This window comes from Leuresthes tenuis, unplaced genomic scaffold, assembly GCF_036924035.1.
Source record: "Leuresthes tenuis unplaced genomic scaffold, fLeuTen1.0.hap1 SCAF_5, whole genome shotgun sequence".
Taxonomy (NCBI): Eukaryota; Metazoa; Chordata; class Actinopteri; order Atheriniformes; family Atherinopsidae; genus Leuresthes; species Leuresthes tenuis.
The window spans coordinates 34,441,910-34,469,167 of NW_027325359.1; the positions used below are offsets into that span (position 1 = coordinate 34,441,910).

Consider the following 27,258-nt stretch of genomic DNA (forward strand, 5'->3'; position numbering starts at 1 on the left):
GCTAAATAAATTTAACGAATCTTCTCTCGTTTCAATCCTTCCCCATTCAATTAAATTTGATCACTGAGACCAACTTTTTAGATGGTATCAGTTGCAGAGGGAGTGTTCCTCACACGATGGCGCCCTGTTCCCAACACGTAGTTTCCCCTTGAAATAAAACAAGAACAAATATTAAAGTATAAGGTAAGGTTTTAATACTTTAATATAATTGTTTTCGGACAGAGTCTCAAAGATATAGAGAGAGGCAAAATGTTGTGTCTCACGCTGCCTTCAAACCTACATGGGATTTCTCTGATTTGATCACATTTAGTGCTAAATGTCTCTCGTTCTACATTCAAATGTGTTTTTCTCACGTCAGTGCTGCTTAATTTGCCCATAATTCTGAACACGCTAATACATAGTAGGAAGTTAACTTTTGTTGCTATTTTCGCGTAAAGTTTTTGAAGCAGTTTGAAGAAAAGTAGTAGTTCCGATTGCAAGTGAAGGCAGCTCAGCTCATCTGTTCGGTGAAGATAACATTTCATAAACTCATAAACTATAAAAATACGCCGTTTACTCCAAAATTAACATTTCACCGAACATCTGCGAACTTCACGTGATTTCAGTTAAAAAGATAACCCACGAAACTGTTATATAACAAGTATAAAATGTATATTTTAATTCTAAAAGTGGCTAAACGTTATCAAAAGTGGCCCATTACAGTCCGACCAAACCACTCGTGATAATTAGCATGAAATGACTTCATGTTTTTGGTGAAATGACCTCAGTGTGGCCTTATGACACGGACTCAGTTTATTTATCAGGAAGTGATGACGGACACTGTGACGCCTCTTTAATCAAACATATTATGTCACTTTTCGTTTGACACCTATACTGAGCATTAATTTGAATTCTTCACATCTATTGAATGTCTTAATATGTTGTAAACACGTGAATGTAAAGTTTGCCTTGAGTTTCGGCTTCATCTGTACTTTTGCCCCGAGCTGTTTTCAAAGCAACAGGTGCCTCTGGATGGGATGCTGCGTTTACGGAACCTGGTTATTTGTTTGCGTAGTGTAAAAATCGTGCTTTCTCCGGTTGAATCTGGGTAACATTGACGAAACGGTGCCATATTTGAGCATGTAACGATTAAATCAACCACGGCGAGGGCCGTTATTCAGATGTTTCTTGTTTTTAAACTTCAGTTCGCGTAAACTTGTTGCATTTCTGTATTTTCCGGGTTTATGAACGCTTCATAGACCCCGCCCCTTCTCATCTTGATAGTTGCAGCCTGGGTGTTAACGCTAGAAGTTGCAGATTCTGTCCAGATCAACCACAAGGTCCCCCCTGAGGAGGTGTCTGTGCTCTCCAAGTTGTGTTCAGGTTTCAGTTCCGGTGGACTCTCTACATCTCCTCTGACAGGATGTCTCCGTCCACGTCTCCCCGCTTCTTCACGGAGAGGGAGGTGGCCCGCCACCGCACCAAGGACTCCTGCTGGGTGCTGCTGGGGACCAGGGTGTACGATGTGACCGCCTTCCTGCGGATGCACCCGGGCGGGGAGGCGCTGATACGCAGCCGCTCAGGCAGGGACGTGAGCCGGGCGATGGAGGGGCCCCCACACCGGCACTCGCAGAACGCGCGGCGGTGGATGGAGCAGTACTACATCGGGGAGCTGGACAGAGAAAGCCACGCCGACGAGGCGCAGGTAAAACCCGGGGTGACATGCCTCCCACCTCCAGAGCGAACCAGGCTTACATCAGCATCATCTTTAGAGGGGGGTAATTTAGATCTGTCATGTTTAACTGAGTCTGTTTGATTGGATTGAAAACAGCTGTTTAAAATTCCTATTTTCTTAAATATCTCGCTTGATTATCTCATGTGATGAATATCAGTGTTCATGAAAGGCTGAGCCTGCTTCATTTGGTTAAAAAAACACAATTTTAAGAGCCAACTCTCTAATATTTCTTCTTGGAAGTGTCTTGTATGTTTGACACGGGGCCACGAAGGGCCCCTGTCCTCATGTCTTCCTCAGACTGGGTTTATAGGCGGGTTTATAGAGTGGAAATGGGTTTGGAGGTGTGATATGAGGAATAACAGGTGCACAACTGAGTCAGGTGTAACGCCACAGGTTGTTTTCTGTGGAGGTTCCCTCCCTCCTCCTCCTCTTGTTTGAACATATCGATCATAAGGGAAGGAATGAGGAGAAAGACTGAGTCAAAGGTTGTGTAATTCTGCAGGAACCGAGCAGGGAGGGGCTTGCAGGTGAAATGTCAGAGCTGTGGGGTGGGGTGGGGTCGGGGGGGTGTGGAGGGCCACGCTGGTAATGAGTGTTACAGCAGATGTGTGTGAGGATAACACAAAGAAACGGAGATGAAAACTGGTTTGTCTTGTCCGAATAGAGGGGAAATGAGCACAAACCTTAATTGGCTGCCTGTGTTTCTGTGTGTGTGTGTGTGTGTGGGGGGGGGGGAGTTTGCATAAATCTCTTGCTGACAGAGCACACATTTCCATACTTGCCCACTCTCAAGTCTGTCCTGTTGCGTCTCGGTGCGACAGGTTTCACCAGCAGCAGCAGCTGCTGAGGTGGAGCCGTGAAAAAGGACTTTTGGTGCTCTTGTGTTTGTCAGATTTTCACTTTGAGGCACTCATTTTCACGCCTTCCCGCTCAGGCTGCCCTCAGCTCGGGATGTTCCTGTGGTTTCTCCTTAAATTTGAAGGGTTTTCATCGAACCCGTAACGTGTTTATGACTCAGCAGTGAGGTCAGCGACCTCTCTGACTCGGGAATAAACCTCCCCCACACCAGGTCAACGCACTAATATCGTCGTTTCTGTTATTTTGCCTGTTTGTCGGAAAGATGAAGCAAAAAAAAGGCCATTTGAGCCCATTGAAACGTTTGCTGGTGGTGCAGCTCTGCACCAAGTTTCCTGAGATCTGGATAATTTCTGAGTAATCTCTTTAGCTAAAGAGCAGCGATGGTGGAGGAATAACAGCATAAGAGCGGTTTGAAGTGACATAAGAGGTCAGTCACCTCTTTTCTGTCCACGTCCAACCTCTGGTGGAGCCTTTAAAACACATCGTCCGTCCCTTTTTCAGTGAGTCTGCTCAGAAAAGTCTGATAAAGACTGACCACATGGGTTCAGACGGTGCTGGTTTTACCTCCATGTGTCTGCAGTGCACTTAGTTTAAGTTTAACTGATTATTTCCTCACATTAGGAACAGATTTATTTCACCTACAGTGGAGGTACTGACCCAGCCTGCAGCACATTCAGGCTGTAAATGAAATACTTTCTCCTCTCATTCCCTCTGATCTCTGAGGAACCTTTGGCCTCTGTAACGGTGAATGATACACCAGCCCCTCATTTTGTTCTTCAATGATTAAATATGGCTTTTAATGGCACTTTCTGCACAGTTGAGAAACTTTCAGTCGGTTTCAGCTGCGCTCGGGCTGCAGCAGGAACAGTTACGGGCAAAATGAGTTCCTTTGTTTCAGAAACGCAGCAAATATTTAGCTGTTGTGTGGTGGGAATATTGTTCTGTGTCGTTATTCAATGTCCAGCTGGTCTCATTACTCCAGAAAGTTCAGATATTTGCTGTTTTCTGGCTGTTAAACATTTAAATGACGCCACATCTGGGGTCCATCATTAACTGTTCGACTCAGCTGCCAGTTGCAGGTAAACTGAGGAAATGTGCCAGTCCACACAGTGGATAATTCACCAATATAAGCTGTGAGAATTATGAGGAAAGTTCACTCAAAATAAGAATATGCTGATATGATATTACCACGTTCAAATAAGAGTTCATAGACTGAAAACAGAATAAAATCACTCTGAGTTTAAGTTGTGGAGGTTCTGATGGAGCCCAAAGCTGTTCCTCCAGCTGCGTTTATCACCATAATAAAAGCACAGAGTAAATCCAGCGTTCCATAATAGTGGATATTAATGAATGCTTTTATTGTGGCGGGTTGGACTACTTCTTGGGATCTTAAAGATTGTCGGAGCGTAGTTTGTTTCTATTTTCTGCATCTAGAACTGTAGCTACAGCAAAAAACTATTGTACCCATAAAAAATGTTATCATGCAGTATGTTCTGGAATGATCTACAGATGTAACTAAGCAGATAACATCAGATTTATTGCTTTATTTTGAACTCGTGCAATAAAAAACGTCAGAATGACTTGCTTTGTTTAGCTTTATATCAACAGTGAAGTAGAAGGTGCCACATTAAAAACTTTCCAGCATTAGGAAGGTGTTCATTTTGGCTGATTATTCCCACAATTGATTGATTGATTGATTCTAAAGAATCAGAAAGAAACGTCCTGCTTAGATTCTTCTCTTTACTCTAAGAAATGTGACTTTATTCAGGCTGAAACAAAGATTTCCTCTGGGGTGGGATTTAAAGATGTAGAAGGAGGATTCAAACTGATATGTGGAGCGTTTCAAGTTCTTCAAGCAGAATACAGACAAGCCGGGTCAGATTTAAAGGACTAGTTCAGCATTTTGTTGCTAGGTGTAGAATGTTTTTTCTTTCTTTGAGATTTGCTGATCCTAAACAGTGCCTCAGTTTACGAGGCACTTATATTACCTGATAAGATCACTCAGAGTGAGTCAGTTAAGAAGTTATCAGCAGCTGGGATCAATCAAGATGCTCAACTCTTCCTGCGAGGCTTAAAAAAAAGCTTCTGCTCGTTTTGGAGACGAGTCGCTGCCCAGAGACTCGACCCGACTCCGCAGCCTCGGGTCAGTTTGAGCGTTTCATAGCAGAGTGGAGCTGAATTCTGCCGCTTCTGCTGTGTGTCGGAGGGCCACATGTACGTACTTATGAGGTTTACAATCAAACAGAGCTGCTGTTTACACCGACAACAGAGTAGACTGGTCAGTATTAGATGCTGAACCAACGCTGCAAAGTCCTCTTTTATTGTGAAAATTAAACCAGGAGTTGGTCCAGTTTGGTCTTTCAATCATTTATTTATAATCTTTTTATGATTCGGGGACATTTACTTACTCTGATCATATATATTTCTCAAAAAGTACCTTTTCCACCCACTAAGTGTGCCAGCCGTCAGCACCAGGACCCACTTTCTGCACTGATTGGACTGTTTCTGCTCCACTGCACGCCTCCTGTCAGGGCCACAGATTTGATTATTCGAATGCAAGAATGTTTCTTGGTAAAAAAACAAGGTGGAGAGTCTCCAGACAGAGCAAAACAAAGGCTGTGAAACTCCTAATGCACTCTCCTCACTAACTATGGAGGGTGCAGCCGTGAAAGTTATCTGAATCCAGACTCAAATCAACAGAAAGGCTATGAAAAGATGAAATAAATGAGGTGGACTTAAACTAAAGAAGCTCACTCTTAAATGAAACTTTAATCATTAACTCCAAGCCCTCCTTTAACGGAGGCCAGACAAGATCTCTAAAACAAGACATAAAATCCCTACTTAACGAAAAGGTTACAAATCCAAATCACTCCCAAGACAGAGGAACAAATCAGGCTATGAAACTTGCCGGGATTAAGCTAGAACTAAGGAATGAATTACAAACAAAGGATATGCTCTGCAGGAGGATGGAAACACTTTGGAGGAAGGGCAAGGTACCTGAAACGAGAGGAAAGTTTCAAAATAAAACAGGAAATGAGATGAGACAAGAATGAAAAGCTTTATCTTTGGTAGACCCGACTCTCCGCTGTGGAGCTTTTCCTCAGACTCGATGCCAAAGGAGACTAAACCTTTTCATTAAACTTTAAACATATTTTAAATATGTTTTATAAACAACACGATATCAGATGAGACTTGAGTGAAATATCCAGATTGAGATAAGGGACAAAAGAAGCTTTTTCTGCCTGAAAAGTGCGGCTTGATTGGTCCTAAAGTGTAAAGTTATGTGACATCTGCTGCAAAACTTGCACTTTAACAGCCTCCAGGTCCAACTAAAAGCTGAAGGTTTTATTCTTTTAACAGATTCTTCAGAGGCTGAGGAGTAAAGCTGTTGGTGGCCGACTCTGTCCAGAGGAGTGTGTTCACCGATGAGTGATATTCTGTGTTTCACTGTAAGTTAAGCAAAGGCTAAAGTGCTTATCCCTCGAATTAATGTGCCATTTAAAGGCGTGCTCGTGTTTGCTCTTCTTTTTGTCTTCAGAGAATCGCACCAGATCTCTGACTTCATGTAGGATGTCGAAACATCCGGCTCCATGAGGCATTCTCTGTGTTTTTTTGCTCAACTCGGCCCGTTTTCTTTGGACTTAGAATGCAAGCTAATTGAGCCGGGGTCAAGGACAGAGGCTGAGCAGGATAGCGTAGCTGCACCGTCAGGAGCTTGAGGGGATACTGTGGGTATTGTTAAATGAGGGGAATCACAGACGAATGCTGCAGTGAATGAATGAACAATGGAGATGGTTTGGAAGAGCTCAGCAGAATGTGAACATACGGAGGAATCAGTCCCAAGAGGAAAAGCTTTCTGCAGAGTTTATTAAGCCAGAGGCGAGCGTGAGGCTGGCGTTGATAAGGTTAGAGGAAGGAATGCTGGGGGGGGCTGGTGCTACGCAGGAATGCAGATTTTCATCAGCACCAACCGTTCTTTCCTCAGTGATGGGTTTGTCTCCTGTCAGAGGGCACAGTGATGCTAAGGAGGAAGAAACTGGAGCCATTTAATTCGATATTAGCAGCTGCTAAGTGCCAGAAGTCCTCGTCCCTGCAGGTAATGACGGGCCTGAGCCACAGCAGAGCAGGACCCTCCCAGCACGCCTGCTTTTTTGTTCGTTCAGCGGTTTCTGCGTCGTCAGCTGTGCCCAACAAGCCATTCACCACCTTTACAACTCCTGAGAGCTGCTCCGAGTTTATCACCGTGGTGACGCATTACTCAGCACTTTGTTTACCTTTGCTGCCATAGACACGCCGCAATTAGAGCTCAGGTGTGGGCCTCAGGTGGTTCCCCTCGTTGCCACGGTAACTGCTGGAGAAGAAACAGGGCAGGGTGCAGGTGGAAGGGAGCAGATTTATGGAGGAAAGGTGCTGCAGATGTGGGGAAAGGTTTCAGCTGTTAGGCTCTCCTCCCAAAGTTGGAGGATTAATGTGTTTGTTCTGTTTGTTTCATCCATCTATAACTAATCTCCCACTGGTGTGTTTCATAGTTTGAAGATTTGATTGAATATGGACATATAAGGCCTCAAGAAAAGCATATTCCCTAAATTCCCGACTATAAGGTCCGCTAAGGACGTCCGTCTTACTCAAAATCTGATAAATATCCTGCCATGTTGCACAAAACTATCAGCAGCAAACTCTGTGTGAAGTTAGCCGACTGTCACAGAGCACGGAGTGAATAAGCTGTGCTGCAGGGGGGCGTGTGGATGAAGTGGGCCCAGTAGAGTGCCTGTGTAGAAATCCCTCCGTTAGCTCTCCTTTAGCTGCAAGTAGCCACATAACAGCAGCTATGAGCTAACAGAGCTATAGCACACGTTCATTCATTCATTCTTCTTAAAGTATTGGTGAAATAAAGACAGATAATGCCTTATTTAGAGGCTGCATCCTCTAAGCCCCGTTCACTCCGTTATATGGATCTCCAGTTATCTAAATATCTTCAGAAGGACGCCGACTTTCACCAAACTGTTCTTGGTGAGTAGATGAACGTATTTCATGCCAGAAATAAGGTCCAGGTTTAAAAATACCAGAGTTCCCCTTTAAGTTAACATACGCATTTAATTAAAGGTTTAAAAACCCTCACCTGTAACATCGTTCTGTGTAAATATCTCATATTATAACGAGGACACCTGCAGCTTATATTCAGCTGCGCTCTATAGTCTGGAATATCCTTTATATCCCACATTAATATCTGTTCTGTGAGGAAGAGGTTCTCATTTTTAAGTCCTGTGCTCCTCAGATAAAGACAGAGATTTGCATTTAGTCTGCAACAACTATCTTTTTCCTGATTCCTCGGTGCATTTCCATTCCGCCGGCTTTGCATAATCATGGCCTTGGCAGGGCTTTGTGTGTTTGTCTCTTCAGTACTTTTAGATGCCACATGTTGGCTCACAGCCCACACACCTACTCACAGAGGTGTGTGGTTACAGAAAGGCCATTGGTTGGAAGGTGCTGAAGAAGCCGACTCCCCGGCACACCCAGAGAGGAACAAATGGCAGCCTGAAGGAGTTTAGGGTGCAGTGGACTGTATTATAGACAGATGTTTGGTGCAAACTGGCTGATGTTAGTGATCTTTAGACTTTTGTATGTTGGGAAACCAAACACCTTGATGTTGGCTGACTGAAGTGTGGAATCAGTTCTGTCTGGATCCCCCGCCGTTCGCTCTTTCTGCAGCATCACCCACCCACGGTCCTATCGTGTTACGCCCGAATGCATCGGACTGTATATGCAGTCAGAGTTGCTGAGTCACTATTAAAGGATTATTGGCCGTTTGCAGATTAAATCGACTCCTATGACATGGTTTTAGACATAAAAAGGTAATAAAGTGGCTCTTCTCCACAGCATAAGCCGCCGAGGCTCATGGGTATTCTTCACCAGCAGAAGATCTAATCTAAGACACGAGGGTCAGATGGTCAGATTTGGCCACATGTATGTTTGCCCAGATGACTTCTTCTTTGCTTTTCTTACTGCGTTTGTCACAGCGGGAGAATTTGTGTCTGAATTTGCCGTTTTTCCTACTTCCCACCGTGTGAATTTTACATTTTTTTTGCCTACAAATGGCACAGTTTACAGGTGCACAGTGTCTCTTTGTCCGTGTCCAGCTGATGCACCGAAGGGGCCGTGAACGAGCATTCCTTCGGTGAGGTTAATTAATCATTAGTGGTGCCTCTGCAGTGAATAATAAACTGATTGTGCCAATAAACTGATTCTCAGTGCAGTTGTTAGTGAGCTGAGTCTTTCATGTTTGGACACCAGACCAACACTTCCACTCCATCACTGACAAAATTACACATCGTTTACAATTACTATCAATCAATGAATTGCTTTAGTTTTTTCTCGATTACAGTGACGTCATTTATGGAAATATCACAGCCACTGATCTGCAGCCACTTTGTGCTGTTTGTAACAGTTTGTGCAGGTTTGTTCTGCCCTTTCAGAACCCATCTAACTGGTTCACTCCATCTCATTATTTATATTTAAATGTGTTAATCTCAGGTATCCGGATACTTAAAACAATATTTAATTCCCTTCAGTTCTTCTCACAGTTTAACCTGCAACACAAGCGTCTCGAGTCTTAAAGGAAAGATTTTCATTTAAATTTAAAGCACCTTTTGACCCGAACAATCTTCCATTTAAAAAAAGTTTTGCTCGTCATCTTCAAAATGAATGGAAGTGTTTCTGACTCCTTTCTATTATTTTTACAATGCCTGCTACAATATGGTGTTAATTTACACTTGAACACTTGTTTTATCTTCAGAGAATCTGTGTGATTGTGTGACTGGTTTGTGTGCAGGCATCCGTTTGATTGTTTTAATCTATTTTATTATTTTTTTGCATGTTTTATACAAATATTTTCAAACACATCTGTTTAGCTTTTTATTTTCATTTTCATCTAAAATCCCCTCGAAAACGGGGTTTATCCTTTAAAAAAACGGGTCAAAATAAATTGTGCAGAGGTTTAAATTGTTGCAGATGTTGCTGTTTGTCAGTTTTCATTCATGAGGAGAATAAAAAGCATAACTGCGGCGGGTCGCTGGGGGGGTTTACGTGCCGTTTAGCTCACCAGTTACCGCGCATGTGACCACATGAAACCTCGTGCAGAAGGCGGCTGCTACACAGAGCCTCTGGTTCCTGCACATGCTCACAGCAGCAGGGTGGAATCTTGAGTCCTGGTCGCGCAGGTTTGACCGGTTCCTTCAGTTGGACAGAAGGTGTTGTCGACACTCACGCTTGTGCAATAACCTCAGCCTCCCCCGCCCTGTCAGCCCTCATTTCTCTGGCTGTAGAACCGCCCAAAGAGGAACTCGCATACGCTTCATGTGTGCCGACTCCACAGATGCAGCATAGCAGCAACTTAAGTATTTACCTGTTTCCACTTGAGTAATTTAAGAAGTGTCGACAGAGGTTTACATGAGGAGGCTGATGCTCATATCTGTGAGCGGAGGATTAGCCTTTGGCTGGAAATATAAAACCAAAAGGTTTGTCTGGGCTATATATCGCTGAAGCTGTGGTTCCATTTATCCGGTGGGACGGCCCGGCGTTATTCACACGCTGAAAACTTTATATATGAGCTGGGACAGCTGGAAAGTTGCTGAAGTTGCTTTGTGCCACCTGAACATGCTGCAATTCAATTTTATTTTCAATTTCAATTTTATTTATAAAGCGCCAGATTACAATAATTACAGTCATCTCAAGGCACTTAAGTAATATAGTCCAATTCAAGCCAATTGGAATTCAATTCATTGTAATCATAATCCAATTAATTCATATAGAGCCAATTCAAAAATAATATCCGAGCTAAGGAAACCAACAGATTGGACCGAAACTTGTCTTCAGTCCAATCTCCCGTCCTGAGCCTGAGGGACTGTGGAAAGGAACGACTCCCTTTAACAGGAAGAAACCTCTGGCAGAACCAGAACCAGGAAGAAACCTCTGGCAGGACCAGAACCAGGAAGAAACCTCTGGCAGAACCAGAACCAGGAAGAAACCTCTGGCAGAACCAGAACCAGGAAGAAACCTCTGGCAGAACCAGAACCAGGAAGAAACCTCTGGCAGAACCAGAACCAGGAAGAAACCTCTGGCAGAACCAGAACCAGGAAGGGTGGCCATCCGCCTGGACCAGCTGGGGTTTGAGAAGACAGAAAAGAGGGAAAAGAGGGGGGAAAAACACCATAACACCATTCAAAGGATACCTGCTGGAACAGGGAAACACAAGTTAATAACCAAAATAATGTCACATGGACATAAAATCATTTGAGAAATTAAACAGGGGGGAAAAGAGAGCAAAGTGAGGAAAGGTGTGACAGATGAGGTCCCCCAGCAGGCTGGGCCCATAGCAGCAGAACTATGGGATGTTTCAGGATCACCTGAGCCATCCCTAACTATAAGCTTTATCAGAAAGGAAAGTTTTAAGCCTAATCTTAAAAGTGGAAAGGGTGTCTGCTTCCCGGACATTTACTGGCAGCTGGTTCCACAAGAGAGGGGCCTGATAACTGAAGGCTCTGCCTCCCATTCTGCTTTTAGGGGCCTGATAACTGAAGGCTCTGCCTCCCATTCTGCTTTTAGGGGCCTGATAACTGAAGGCTCTGCCTCCCATTCTGCTTTTAGGGGCCTGATAACTGAAGGCTCTGCCTCCCATTCTGCTTTTAGGGGCCTGATAACTGAAGGCTCTGCCTCCCATTCTGCTTTTAGGGGCCTGATAACTGAAGGCTCTGCCTCCCATTCTGCTTTTAGAAACTCTGGGAACCACAAGGAAACCTGCAGCCTGAGAGCAAAGTGCTCTGTTAGGAAAATACCTTGTGTGGCACGAAGCATGTTACAAGATAAGATGAGATAAGACTTCCTGATCGATGGGACGTTGTTTCCAGCTTGTGGCTTCACACATATTGGGGCAAAGTTATATTTTCACAGATGCTCAGGGCCGGCCATCTTGTTTTACAAGCTTGTGTTAAGTTGCACTCTAACTTCAGGTGAAATCCCAGAAGAGATGGTGGAATTGTTTATTTTGAAGCCCCATCACTCAGGATGTGGTTTAACTTTGTCCTGCTGAAATATGCAAGGTCTCTAAAACCTGTTTCTACCTTTCAGCTTTGATGGAGCCTTTCCAGATGTGCAGGTGTCCATTTTTCCTTTCCTTTGTAAAGCTTTTGTTGTCGTGTCCCACTCCTTTAAAACGAGGAGCTGATATTTTCCATGACAGTAGAAGTATAAAATTCAACATTTAACATGTTTTTCCTGTGAATAGAATGTCATTTTATGTCTGTGTCGGAAATCAGACTATTTTTATTGTTTTTTCCCATGGTCAGTGAATGCACCATTACACATCTGTGATTTGGTTTGGAAATCACAATTTTTCTTGTTTTTTCCCTTGGTCAGTGAATGCAGCATTACACACCTGTGATTTGGCTGGGAAATCAGACTATTTTTCTTGTTTTCCCCCACGGTCAGTGAATGCACCATTACACATCTGTGATTTGGCTGGGAAATCAGACTATTTTTCTTTTTTTTTTCCCATGGTCAGTGAATGCAGCATTACACACCTGTGATTTGGTTGGGAAATCAGACTGTTTCTCTTGTTTTTTCCCACGGTCAGTGAATGCAGCATTACACACCTGTGATTTGGCTGGGAAATCAGACTATTTTTCTTGTTTTCCCCCACGGTCAGTGAATGCACCATTACACATCTGTGATTTGGCTGGGAAATCAGACTATTTTTCTTGTTTTTTCCCACGGTCAGTGAATGCACCATTACACACCTGTGATTTGGCTGGGAAATCAGACTATTTTTCTTGTTTTTTCCCATGGTCAGTGAATGCAGCATTACACCTGTGATTTGGCTGGGGTTTTTTTGCTCTGTGACTTCGGTGGATGCAGAGCAGCCGAGTCTCCTCCACGTATAAATCAGTGTGCTATTAAAATCAGTTTAAGCTGAATTTCAAGCAGGATTGGATTCCAGTAAGCTGGTTATCTTACAGAAAGCAGGTTTTTTCCTCCTTCCTGAAAGAAGTTTGTGCCTCAGCAACGCTCTCTGTTGGGTGTGCTTTTCTTTAAAATAACTTATGTTGACATGTTCTGATTAAATCTGCTTTATTTTATTAAAAGTTTGCGGTGTGTGACTGACGCTGATGTCATTTTCAAAGCTTCTGGTGAGCTTAATCGATCTTTTTAAGTCTCTTCCTGCCATCGGGTGAAACGGACGTATCGTGCTGATAAGAGCTGGTTTAATACGGCAGATCGGTTCAGGATTTATTCTTAGAAATGTTCTGTGAAGCTGTGCCACATGAGAGCGTGACTCACAGAGTTTATGGCCTCCTCAGTGTTATCGAACCCTCCACAGTGTTACTGAACTTCAACCCTGTTCTTTCCACATGTGTCCGATACCAGATAACTGCTGCTGATGCACCTGAAACACACACACACTGTTGTGTGTAAGTTTTTAAACCTCTAAATAGCTTTCATCCATTTTTATGGTTTTAGAGTCATCAACAGGACACGTTTTAGGTCATTAATATTAATAATAATTAATTAATATTATCCTTTAAGCCCAACATGTTAAAATAATGAAAATCTGTGAAATGCTCAGAAAATGTGGATATTAATGGAAGTGATTCACTGAAACATGAACATAAATCCAGAATCTGAGGCAGAAACAGAGTTTTTTATCAGTTCTCAGCAGCTTTAAAGTGAATATCTGGTCTGAGCTCCTTTATTCTCCAACACAGCCTGAACCCTCTGAGACAAGCTTTCTGTCATTTCTTTAAGGAGTCTTCAGGAATAGTTCTCCAGGCTTCTTGAAGGACATCCCAAAGCTCTTCTTTGGATGTGGGCTGCCTTTTGTTCCGTTCTCTGTCAGATGATCCCACACTGCTTCAATAATGTTGAGGTCCGGGCTCTGGGGAGGATTCATCCCTCCATAAGACCTGTTGCCACTGATTTTCAGTCCACTTCTTGTGTCATTTGGCATAGCTCAGCCTTTTCTCCCTGTTTCCCTTCCTTAAGAACGGCTTCTTGACAGCCACCCTTCCATGGAGACCATTTCTGATGAGGCTTGGGCCAACAGTAGATGGATCAGCTGAAGGTCCAGATGCATCTCTCAGGTCCTGTCAGGTCACAGCTGGATTTTTTCCTCTTTCTTAAGGACATCACTTTCAGATCCTGTTCATCTGCTGGAGATAGTTTTTTAGGCCTGACACTTCTTCTTTTGTCCTCCACTTGTCCAGTTTCCTCAAATGTTTTAAGGACACACTGCACACCATGCTGAGATATGCCAAGTTTTCAGCTAATAGCTCTTTGGGAATCACCTTGTTGCTGCAGAAATGCTATTTTCTGTCTGTCAAACTGTTTTCTTTGCTGTTTTTCATAGATGCAGCTAAAGAAATGGAACAAATGATGTGTCTTTGTGACAAAGTGCCTAAAGATCCAGTTTAAAATGGCTTCTTTGCTAAGTTGTCTGTTCTGTGTCGACACAACACTGGTTCATCCCTTGAGTTAGGAGCCTTTTTTCTGCCTGAATGCTTCATAGCTCAGAGTTAAGTGGCTGAACAGAGAAAAAACATATTCCTCTGAAAATTATGAGCTGTAAATTGTGTTCAAACCATATTTAATTACACTGTAAATAGTTTAATTCTCCAAAGCTTCTGCAGTAATAAAGTTGAACCCTGACCCTCCTGATATAAATTTTTATGTCAGAACAGGAACTGCTCCTGATGCACAACTTTCACACAAATCATGCAAATGTAAAAGTAAGAGAATAAAAGCTGAAATATTTGCTGTGGTCGACAAAATGTTGAGGTCTCATTCTTACAAAACCGTCCTATCTTTATGGAAGTAATAAACCACCTCAGCCTGGCTGACTGACCCTTTCTTGTCCGTTTTGTAACAGTAAACTTCGAGCGTTATAAAAGCTTTTCTTTAGTAACAGCCTGTGGAACTGCCATCTTAGGCCTCTGGAGCTGAAGATGAGGCAGCAGAAAGCGTGAACTTCAAACTTTATACCAGCATTTAAACTGTTCATTGGCTGAGAAAAACCCGACAGGAAGAGACGCTAAAAACGGGCTGTTCGCTGTGATTTTCACAGTAAAAAACCTTTTTTCACACCTGAAATATAAAGGTAAACTCAGGCAGGGTTACTGCTTTAGTTATTACACAGGAAATAGCGAGGAGTGGAATTACTTGCTGCTGTTACCTGAAATGCAGGTTTTGTTATACAGCAGGCAGCAGCCAATCAGATTGAGAGCTCACTCTGATGTAAATATTTATGTGATGGAGATTTTTATGCCCACAGATCATATTTAAGTCTTCTGCAAACATATGTTTTGATCAGAAATCTCCACCTCGCACACCAACCCTGACCAGGTTTACAAAGCGCCAACCCAGTGGTGGCGGTCCAGCCTCCACCCAAGCACGCTGTCCAACCTCCACCCAAGCACGCTGTCCAACCTCCACCCAAGCACGCAGTCCAACCTCCACCCAAGCAGGCAGTCCAACCTCCACCCAAGGAGGCAGTCCAACCTCCACCCAAGCACGCTGTCCAACCTCCACCCAAGCACGCTGTCCAACCTCCACCCAAGCACGCAGTCCAACCTCCACCCAAGCAGGCAGTCCAACCTCCACCCAAGGAGGCAGTCCAACCTCCACCCAAGCACGCTGTCCAACCTCCACCCAAGCTCGCAGTCCAACCTCCACCCAAGCAGGCTGTCCAACCTCCACCCAAGCAGGCAGTCCAACCTCCACCCAATCACGCTGTCCAACCTCCACCCAAGCACGCAGTCCAACCTCCACCCAATCACGCTGTCCAACCTCCACCCAAGCACGCAGTCCAACCTCCACCCAAGCACGCAGTCCAACCTCCACCCAAGCAGGCAGTCCAACCTCCACCCAAGCAGGCAGTCCAACCTCCACCCAAGCAGGCAGTCCAACCTCCACCCAAGCACGCAGTCCAACCTCCACCCAAGCACGCTGTCCAACCTCCACCCAAGCACGCAGTCCAACCTCCACCCAATCACGCTGTCCAACCTCCACCCAAGCAGGCAGTCCAACCTCCACCCAAGCAGGCAGTCCAACCTCCACCCAAGCACGCTGTCCAACCTCCACCCAAGCTCGCAGTCCAACCTCCACCCAAGCACGCTGTCCAACCTCCACCCAAGCAGGCAGTCCAACCTCCACCCAAGCACGCTGTCCAACCTCCACCCAAGCAGGCAGTCCAACCTCCACCCAAGCAGGCAGTCCAACCTCCACCCAAGCAGGCAGTCCAACCTCCACCCAAGCACGCAGTCCAACCTCCACCCAAGCACGCTGTCCAACCTCCACCCAAGCAGGCAGTCCAACCTCCACCCAAGCAGGCAGTCCAACCTCCACCCAAGCAGGCAGTCCAACCTCCACCCAAGCAGGCAGTCCAACCTCCACCCAAGCAGGCTGTCCAACCTCCACCCAAGCACGCTGTCCAACCTCCACCCAAGCACGCTGTCCAACCTCCACCCAAGCACGCTGTCCAACCTCCACCCAAGCACGCAGTCCAACCTCCACCCAAGCACGCAGTCCAACCTCCACCCAAGCACGCTGTCCAACCTCCATCCAAGCACGCAGTCCAACCTCCACCCAAGCACGCAGTCCAACCTCCACCCAAGCACGCTGTCCAGCCTCCACCCAAGCACGCTGTCCAACCTCCACCCAAGCACGCTGTCCAACCTCCACCCAAGCAGGCAGTCCAACCTCCACCCTAGCACGCAGTCCAACCTCCACCCAAGCAGGCAGTCCAACCTCCACCCAAGCACGCTGTCCAACCTCCACCCAAGCACGCTGTCCAACCTCCACCCAAGCACGCTGTCCAACCTCCACCCAAGCACGCAGTCCAACCTCCACCCAAGCAGGCACTCCAACCTCCACCCAAGCAGGCAGTCCAACCTCCACCCAAGCACCCAGTCCAACCTCCACCCAAGCACGCAGTCCAACCTCCACCCAAGCACGCAGTCCAACCTCCACCCAAGCACGCAGTCCAACCTCCACCCAAGCACGCTGTCCAACCTCCACCCAAGCACGCAGTCCAACCTCCACCCAAGCACGCTGTCCAACCTCCACCCAAGCAGGCAGTCCAACCTCCACCCTAGCACGCAGTCCAACCTCCACCCAAGCAGGCAGTCCAACCTCCACCCAAGCACGCTGTCCAACCTCCACCCAAGCACGCTGTCCAACCTCCACCCAAGCACGCTGTCCAACCTCCACCCAAGCACGCAGTCCAACCTCCACCCAAGCAGGCACTCCAACCTCCACCCAAGCAGGCAGTCCAACCTCCACCCAAGCACCCAGTCCAACCTCCACCCAAGCACGCAGTCCAACCTCCACCCAAGCACGCAGTCCAACCTCCACCCAAGCACGCAGTCCAACCTCCACCCAAGCACGCTGTCCAACCTCCACCCAAGCACGCAGTCCAACCTCCACCCAAGCACGCAGTCCAACCTCCACCCAAGCACGCTGTCCAGCCTCCACCCAAGCACGCTGTCCAACCTCCACCCAAGCACGCTGTCCAACCTCCACCCAAGCACGCTGTCCAACCTCCACCCAAGCACGCTGTCCAACCTCCACTCAAGCACGCTGTCCAACTTCCACCCAAGCACGCAGTCCAACTTCCACCCAAGCACGCAGTCCAACCTCCACCCAAGCACGCAGTCCAACCTCCACCCAAGCACGCAGTCCAACCTCCACCCAAGCACGCAGTCCAACCTCCACCCAAGCACGCAGTCCAGCCTCCACCCAAGCACGCTGTCCAACCTCCACCCAAGCACGCTGTCCAACCTCCACCCAAGCAGGCAGTCCAACCTCCACCCTAGCACGCAGTCCAACCTCCACCCAAGCAGGCAGTCCAACCTCCACCCAAGCACGCTGTCCAACCTCCACCCAAGCACGCTGTCCAACCTCCACCCAAGCACGCTGTCCAACCTCCACCCAAGCACGCAGTCCAACCTCCACCCAAGCAGGCACTCCAACCTCCACCCAAGCAGGCAGTCCAACCTCCACCCAAGCACCCAGTCCAACCTCCACCCAAGCACGCAGTCCAACCTCCACCCAAGCACGCAGTCCAACCTCCACCCAAGCACGCAGTCCAACCTCCACCCAAGCACGCTGTCCAACCTCCATCCAAGCACGCAGTCCAACCTCCACCCAAGCACGCAGTCCAACCTCCACCCAAGCACGCTGTCCAGCCTCCACCCAAGCACGCTGTCCAACCTCCACCCAAGCACGCTGTCCAACCTCCACCCAAGCACGCTGTCCAACCTCCACCCAAGCACGCTGTCCAACCTCCACTCAAGCACGCTGTCCAACTTCCACCCAAGCACGCAGTCCAACTTCCACCCAAGCACGCAGTCCAACCTCCACCCAAGCACGCAGTCCAACCTCCACCCAAGCACGCAGTCCAACCTCCACCCAAGCACGCAGTCCAACCTCCACCCAAGCACGCAGTCCAACCTCCACCCAAGCAGGCAGTCCAACCTCCATCCAAGCACGCAGTCCAACCTCCACCCAAGCACGCTGTCCAACCTCCACCCAAGCACGCTGTCCAACCTCCACTCAAGCACGCTGTCCAACTTCCACCCAAGCACGCTGTCCAACCTCCACCCAAGCACGCAGTCCAACCTCCACCCAAGCACGCTGTCCAACCTCCACCCAAGCACGCTGTCCAACCTCCACCCAAGCACGCAGTCCAACCTCCACCCAAGCACGCTGTCCAACCTCCACCCAAGCACGCTGTCCAACCTCCACCCAAGCACGCAGTCCAACCTCCACCCAAGCACGCAGTCCAACCTCCACCCAAGCACGCAGTCCAACCTCCACCCAAGCACGCAGTCCAACCTCCACCCAAGCACGCAGTCCAACCTCCACCCAAGCACGCTGTCCAACCTCCACCCAAGCACGCAGTCCAACCTCCACCCAAGCACGCAGTCCAACCTCCACCCAAGCACGCAGTCCAACCTCCACCCAAGCACGCAGTCCAACCTCCACCCAAGCACGCTGTCCAACCTCCACCCAAGCAGGCAGTCCTTCCACCTTTCGCTCCAACTCCAGCCCTCATAAATGCTCAGTAATAAAGTTTCATGAGGGAAAGGAAGAGGAAAGAACAGATAATCATGGGTTCGTGGCGTGAAACGTGTTGAATTAAATCGTTGTTTCACCTCAAAATCAAACCATCGAACAGATAAAAAGATGGATCCATTAAATCTAAAGGAAGAGAAGTTAGATAAAGACATTTTAAAGACACATCGAGCTCTGACCAATGCATTTATCTGATGTTGGAAGGTTTCCGATGAGCCGATCGGTGACGATGTTATCAATAAATTCAGTGATTGCTAACAGAGGCGCTCAAAAAGCTGAGGTCAGACCAGGATAAGAAAGGTGACGGGATACCTTCTTTTTCCTCACTCAGCTGTCACTGCCTGAACAGATTCAGACAGAGTAGCCGGTGCTTAATTTCTTATTGCACCGATATGATGGTTATTACGGTAATACACTAAACCTAGTCCAACAGATCCCTTCTGCGCCGATTCATTCATTCAGAGCGGAGAGCCGACATGCTGCCTACGGATCAAACCTTTTTCACTGGTATCCCAGGAATGAATTAATCTGGAAAGATGTGTTTGATTATTACCGCTCTGAAGCCTCTTCCACATTACTGTGAGTGTAAAGCCTGAAAGCTGCAGAACAAATAGACGCTGCTTCTCAGTTGTTAAGTAAACAGAAAGCAGGAGGAGTTTGTCAGGCGACGAGTTGTGGCCTTCATTTGTGTTTATGCCAACGCAGGAGTGCCTGTGTACACTTCTCAGGCCAGAGCTGAGACAATGGGAGAAATGCCAGTGATGTTGACATTAATTTCACTCTGCGTCGGTTCATTGTCACACGAGGATGACAATTTATTAACTGCACCACAGTGATAAGGAGCAGTTTCAAAAGAGGGGCATTCAGTTAGCCGACTGTCTTACAAAATGCAGACGTTTAGAACTCTCACAGAAGCTTTTCAGATGCTGATATCAAGGTGTTCTGTATGAAATGAGCCATTCAGTGCTGCCCTGCTAACAAAAGGACTGGATGAATGAATAATCTCATTTAACAGGGGATGGAGGAAAACAGAAGAAGTGCTCTGTCATCGTTGGAGGAGGCAAAGATATAAAAGACTGAGAGACAAAACACAAAGGAGATGGTTGGAGTTGGGTGGTGATGTGGCCTGGTACCGTCACACAGAAACTCCAGTCATCCTCCGCTGGGAGGGCGGAGAGCGGGGGGGATTACATGAATACGAGGAAATGAGCAGCGGTGCAACTCCACCTCGTTATGTCGGGATCCCAAAGTAACGTTGATGGTTTAACCCTAACCCAAGAGAAAGGTGGAACTAATCAGACAAAGATAACTGGGAATGAAGAGAAGGGCGTGGTAGAGCAAAGGTGAGGGCGAGCACTGATGTAACGCTCACGATGCGTAACATTTAACCGGGTTGAGCAATGGCCCAGAACTCAGCTAATACCAGATAATACTCATTTACAGGTGTAAACGGAGCGTTTCTGCCCAGAACTCAGTTAATACCAGATAATACTCATTTACAGGTGTAAACGGAGCGTTTCTGCCCAGAACTCAGTTAATACCAGATAATACTCATTTACAGGTGTAAACTGAGCGTTTCTGCCCAGAACTCAGCTAATACCAGATAATACTCATTTACAGGTGTAAACGGAGCGTTTCTGCCCAGAACTCAGCTAATACCAGATAATACTCATTTACAGGTGTAAACGGAGCGTTTCTGCCCAGAACTCAGCTAATACCAGATAATACTCATTTACAGGTGTAAACGGAGCGTTTCTGCCCAGAACTCAGTTAATACCAGATAATACTCATTTACAGGTGTAAACGGAGCGTTTCTGCCCAGAACTCAGCTAATACCAGATAATACTCATTTACAGGTGTAAACGGAGCGTTTCTGCCCAGAACTCAGTTAATACCAGATAATACTCATTTACAGGTGTAAACGGAGCGTTTCTGCCCAGAACTCAGCTAATACCAGATAATACTCGTTTACAGGTGTAAACGGAGCGTTTCTGCCCAGAACTCAGCTAATACCAGATAATACTCATTTACAGGTGTAAACGGAGCGTTTCTGCCCAGAACTCAGTTAATACCAGATAATACTCATTTACAGGTGTAAACGGAGCGTTTCTGCCCAGAACTCAGTTAATACCAGATAATACTCATTTACAGGTGTAAACGGAGCGTTTCTGCCCAGAACTCAGCTAATACCAGATAATACTCATTTACAGGTGTAAACGGAGCGTTTCTGCCCAGAACTCAGTTAATACCAGATAATACTCATTTACAGGTGTAAACGGAGCGTTTCTGCCCAGAACTCAGTTAATACCAGATAATACTCATTTACAGGTGTAAACGGAGCGTTTCTGCCCAGAACTCAGCTAATACCAGATAATACTCATTTACAGGTGTAAACGGAGCGTTTCTGCCCAGAACTCAGTTAATACCAGATAATACTCATTTACAGGTGTAAACGGAGCGTTTCTGCCCAGAACTCAGCTAATACCAGATAATACTCATTTACAGGTGTAAACGGAGCGTTTCTGCCCAGAACTCAGTTAATACCAGATAATACTAATTTACAGGTGTAAACGGAGCGTTTCTGCCCAGAACTCAGTTAATACCAGATAATACTCATTTACAGGTGTAAACGGAGCGTTTCTGCCCAGAACTCAGTTAATACCAGATAATACTCATTTACAGGTGTAAACGGAGCGTTTCTGCCCAGAACTCAGCTAATACCAGATAATACTCATTTACAGGTGTAAACGGAGCGTTTCTGCCCAGAACTCAGTTAATACCAGATAATACTCATTTACAGGTGTAAACGGAGCGTTTCTGCCCAGAACTCAGTTAATACCAGATAATACTCATTTACAGGTGTAAACGGAGCGTTTCTGCCCAGAACTCAGTTAATACCAGATAATACTCGTTTACAGGTGTAAACGGAGCGTTTCTGCCCAGAACTCAGTTAATACCAGATAATACTCATTTACAGGTGTAAACGGAGCGTTTCTGCCCAGAACTCAGTTAATACCAGATAATACTCATTTACAGGTGTAAACGGAGCGTTTCTGCCCAGAACTCAGCTAATACCAGATAATACTCATTTACAGGTGTAAACGGAGCGTTTCTGCCCAGAACTCAGTTAATACCAGATAATACTCATTTACAGGTGTAAACAGAGCGTTTCTGCCCAGAACTCAGCTAATACCAGATAATACTCATTTACAGGTGTAAACGGAGCGTTTCTGCCCAGAACTCAGCTAATACCAGATAATACTCATTTACAGGTGTAAACGGAGCGTTTCTGCCCAGAACTCAGTTAATACCAGATAATACTCATTTACAGGTGTAAACGGAGCGTTTCTGCCCAGAACTCAGCTAATACCAGATAATACTCATTTACAGGTGTAAACGGAGCGTTTCTGCCCAGAACTCAGCTAATACCAGATAATACTCATTTACAGGTGTAAACGGAGCGTTTCTGCCCAGAACTCAGTTAATACCAGATAATACTCATTTACAGGTGTAAACGGAGCGTTTCTGCCCAGAACTCAGCTAATACCAGATAATACTCATTTACAGGCGTAAACGGAGCGTTTCTGCCCAGAACTCAGCTAATACCAGATAATACTCATTTACAGGCGTAAACGGAGCGTTTCTGCCCAGAACTCAGCTAATACCAGATAATACTCATTTACAGGCGTAAACGGAGCGTTTCTGCCCAGAACTCAGCTAATACCAGATAATACTCATTTACAGGTGTAAACGGAGCGTTTCTGCCCAGAACTCAGTTAATACCAGATAATACTCATTTACAGGTGTAAACGGAGCGTTTCTGCCCAGAACTCAGCTAATACCAGATAATACTCATTTATAGGTGTAAACGGAGCGTTTCTGCCCAGAACTCGGCTAATACCAGATAATACTCATTTACAGGTGTAAACGGAGTGTTTCTGCCCAGAACTCGGCTAATACCAGATAATACTCATTTACAGGTGTAAACGGAGCGTTTCTGCCCAGAACTCAGCTAATACCAGATAATACTCATTTACAGGTGTAAACGGAGCGTTTCTGCCCAGAACTCAGCTAATACCAGATAATACTCATTTACAGGTGTAAACGGAGCGTTTCTGCCCAGAACTCAGCTAATACCAGATAATACTCATTTACAGGTGTAAACGGAGCGTTTCTGCCCAGAACTCAGCTAATACCAGATAATACTCATTTACAGGTGTAAACGGAGCGTTTCTGCCCAGAACTCAGCTAATACCAGATAATACTCATTTACAGGTGTAAACGGAGCGTTTCTGCCCAGAACTCAGCTAATACCAGATAATACTCATTTACAGGTGTAAACGGAGCGTTTCTGCCCAGAACTCAGCTAATACCAGATAATACTCATTTACAGGTGTAAACGGAGCGTTTCTGCCCAGAACTCAGTTAATACCAGATAATACTCATTTACAGGTGTAAACGGAGCGTTTCTGCCCAGAACTCGGCTAATACCAGATAATACTCATTTACAGGTGTAAACGGAGCGTTTCTGCTTCATTAGGACTGTGATGACCTCACTTCCTTCACATCATCAGTGGCTGAAGTCGGGTCCGGTTTGTGGCGGTAACATCCTGCAGCTATGTAATGTTAAAGGAGAACTCTGGTATTTTCAAACCTTATTTCTGGCATGAAATACGTTAATCTGCTCACCGAGAACAGTTTGGTGAAAGTCAGCTTCCTTCGGAAGATATTTAGATAACTCTAGATAAATAAACTGTGCTGCAGGGGGGCGTGTGGATGAAGTGGTCCCAGTAGAGTGCCTGTGTAGAAATCCCTCCGTTAGCTCTCCTATAGCTGCAAGTAGCCACATAACAGCAGCTATGAGCTAACAGAGCTATAGCACACGTTCATTCATTCATTCTTCTTAAAGTATTGGTGAAATAAAGACAGATAATGCCTTATTTAGAGGCTGCATCCTCTAAGCCCCGTTCACTCCGTTATATGGATCTCCAGTTATCTAAATATCTTCTGAAGGACGCCGACTTTCACCAAACTGTTCTCGGTGAGTAGATGAACGTATTTCATGCCAGAAATAAGGTCCAGGTTTAAAAATACCAGAGTTCCCCTTTAAAGGCTCCACCAGTCGGTTACATAAACAGTATTATAGTCTTTAGAGACTTTCAGTTGATACGAACTTATGCATTAGGCAAACACCTTTATCCAAAGCAACTTACACTGGCTGGCAGGTAGGATAAGGGGGTCTTGCCTGAGGACCCCTACAGGAGGTAATACCTTTCATGCAGGGGATTTGAAGCCAGGTCACCCACATGAAAGGTGTGTGCTGTGCTCAGAAGCAGCTGATGATATCGCTCTTCTCAGTGTTTAAGCCTATAGTTCGGACTGATGCCATGTTTAAAGGGATTTCTGGATGTTATCTGTCATGTAACGTCATGAAAAAGCAGGTTTTTAGATTAGCATTCGGGCTGCTCACCAATGTAATTATTTCTCCTGAAGGCTGGCAGATGAAGGCTAATTAACTCAAATGTTGCCGATCGGTTTTAAACTTTCTGTCCAGTTTGTTGCTTGTAAGAAAGTAACAGGAGGAAAATGCACTTTAACCACTTCAGCCTTTTGCTTGATCCGAGCCGTTGAGAGAAACCAAGAATGTTCCTTTTTTTAGACTTGAAGATAAGAGATGAGAGGTGTGCAGTTTGGAGGAAAGAGGCGGAGCTACTGAGGCAGTCCGGCGCTCAGTTAGAAATATTATTGACTTACATTTGAGCAACCAAAGCTGCTGGAGCTCATGTCTTTGCATCCTGTCTAAAAGCACATTTTTTTTGTTTGAAACCCAAACTTTATTGGCACTGTTCAGAGTTTCTAACCCGACATTACGAGCATCTGCAGTTTGTTGACCGGTCAGTCTCAGAAACAGCAACTTCCCCATTTTTCTTGTGACTCTTCTTCCTCTTTGGTTGTAAACTTTGGCCCAGAAAGCTTTTGTGTTTTTCTCATTTCAACCTCCACGTTTGTGACTAAAGTTTAGTTTTACAACCACTTCATGTTCTCTGGAGCATTCAAATGTTGCTCCAACCGCAGTGGAAAAGGTTGGTGGTTTCAGCGTCCCACCTTTGTTCAGCATGGAGCTGAATGGAGGGAGTCGCTCTCAGTTACTCTGTGTGGCTTCTCTCTCACGTCTGCTTTCATATTTTTAGGCCCGTTTCTGATCTCGTGTGAAAGCACGAAATAATTCGCTTTGACCTTCGTCAGCCTGTCAGATTGGATCCTGGTTAATGAAGTAAAAATGACGCAACACAGCGCCGTCCTTTGCTGCTGCTGCTGGGTGAAGTTATTGGTTTATTGCAGGGAAGTATGGCGTGTTCTCCGTCATGTGATTGAAATGAAAGCCCTCAAAGGCACCGATGACCTCCACATATATTATTTCTGCGTGTTTTTACAACCTCGGAGGGGAAAAGCAGCTATATTACTAATGTGTAGTTCTTTTTTTCCCCTGTAAACCAGCTGCTCACTTTGTTTTTCTCACATAGGTGAAACTTTTATGCTGTTCAAAGGTGAGGTCGTATGATTGGACGAATGAGGGCGTTGCTGAGTGGCGTCCTGCTATGGTCGGTCCCGGCCAGGTGCTGCCGTGCTGTGGCTTTTCATTTCCCTAATGTGGTTTTTATTCATCCCTTCATGCTGCATTACAAACAGAAATGATAAAAAAAGAGTCTGGGGTCGTTTTACGCAGACTCATGTGACACCACAGCTGGATCCAAAGCCTTTGATGGCTGAACAGTTCTGTTTCTTATCTCAAAGTGTAAACATTACAGGCAGTTTGGTTAAGAATTGGCCTCATTAAAATCATTTCTGCAGCAAAGTGAAGCAGAACAAATGATCTGAAGCTGTTTCAGTCTTTTTTCAGCCAGACTTTGGCACAGCAGCAGGTGTTTATATGTCCATGTGGTGGCAGGTTTTTACATAAAGTATTTTTCCATAAAGTAGTCCCCACTCTGTACAAGTGTGTAGTTAAAGGCCCAGCCTGCAACCCTCAGAATGATCTACTTGAAGAAATTCAATGAATTATGTTTTTATTCGCGTAGAAACGACAGTAAGGGGGTGCGGGTTGCCTCCTCTGTGGAGGACAAACCAAACACTGGCTCTGAAAGTAAAAGTCCAACACAGTTCATCCAGTCCGAGTCTTTCTCTCGTTACCTGGTTGTTGGTCCCATCTAATCCGACTGCTTAGCATCTAAAATGAGCTAAAATCAGCTTATTTGACCACTTAACACTGGTTTTCACAGCGTAAGAAGTCACAAATGCTTGATTTTAACCTCTAATCTTTAATCTATAACTTAAAGATCGGTTTCTAAGTCGACGATGAAGTGTGAGGAGGCGATTTAACTCAAATAAAAAACACTGATACTGACATGAAATGGGTTTGAAATATTCCAGTTGTTGGCAATGATGAACTAAATGCGTCGTTTGAGCTTAATTTCTGTTCGACGGTAGTTTGACGCAGCAGGAAACAACAGCTTTTGAGTAATTAAAAACATTTAGCTGCATAAAACTTATATTCTAAATGACAAAAACGCTACATTATGCTTCACAAAGCAGGAAGAAGAGGAAGCTTTGCCACAGAGAGAATCTACAAAGTGTTAGTTTTGTTGTAGTTCTTGTATCAGTTGCTCTTTGGCTCCAAGATGGCCGACTTGGATATGGGCGGGGCTTGTTATCCGTCCACGTGTGACATCAGAACGTGCTCAGACGAGCTGGATGGTCCGGCCTCAGCTCACACTGAGACGTACTTATTTTTCCAGTCCCTGTAATTTGGGGGTAGATGGTGGTTTTCAGTTGGTTGCAGTTTGCAGATTTTGCCACCAGGTGTCACTGCATCCACTTAAGATCGTTAAGCCCAAAATGAAGCTAATGTTGCTTTACTTTGAGAGAGCGGGGGGTGCTTGGAGCTCCTCTTTTACCCCCCGATGTTCTCCTCTGGAGGACAGGAAGCACAACACAAAGACAGTTTTATGCTACAGCTTATTTCATCTTTTTGCAGCTTTTAGCCGAGTCGTGCTGAATTACCGAACAGAAACACAGATATCCGTAAAGTTACTTATAGAGAAAGAGCAGCTGACTGATATCTGCTTATGTGCCATGTTGGATAAAATGGAGAATTTCAAAGCTTTTAAATAGAAATTGGATTTTTTTTAAATGAGATTTGACAGTAATGTGCAGTTTGAGCAGAAGGTGGATCAGTAACTCTGAGGTGTACAACTCATCTGCAACTGTGATTATCAGCTCTGACTGAGACTTTCTGATCACTGAATCATTTCAAAGACTTAAACGTGTTCTGGTGGGTTAACGTGAGCCGTGTTCATGACCATGTTTCAGTCAAGCAGCCAGCTGTCCTGTCATTATGATCATTTCTAACACTTTTGCCACTGAATTTATCCAAAAAGCAAATGATTTTATCATTAAAGGAAGTTTTATTATTAAAAGTGTCCAGACGAGTGCAACATGTTACATATGTGACAGAAACAGAAGTGAAGAGATGAGCCGTAGAATATCAGCCACAGATAATAGAT

General features: G+C 45.5%; 1 protein-coding gene across 2 annotated transcripts in view; it reads left to right on the top strand.

Annotated features, from left to right (window-relative positions):
* Positions 1–1,276: 1,276 nt before the first annotated feature.
* fa2h (fatty acid 2-hydroxylase) overlaps positions 1,277–27,258 on the top strand; it is a 38,502-nt gene continuing 12,520 nt past the window's right edge. The window contains exon 1 of one of the 2 annotated variants that reach the window (XM_072386729.1): positions 1,277–1,696. In XM_072386729.1, the coding sequence (XP_072242830.1) occupies positions 1,403–1,696 (294 nt within the window). In that variant the 5' untranslated portion in view covers positions 1,277–1,402. The remainder of the gene's footprint in view (positions 1,697–27,258) is intronic. The other variant, XM_072386730.1, reaches the window with a different exon arrangement.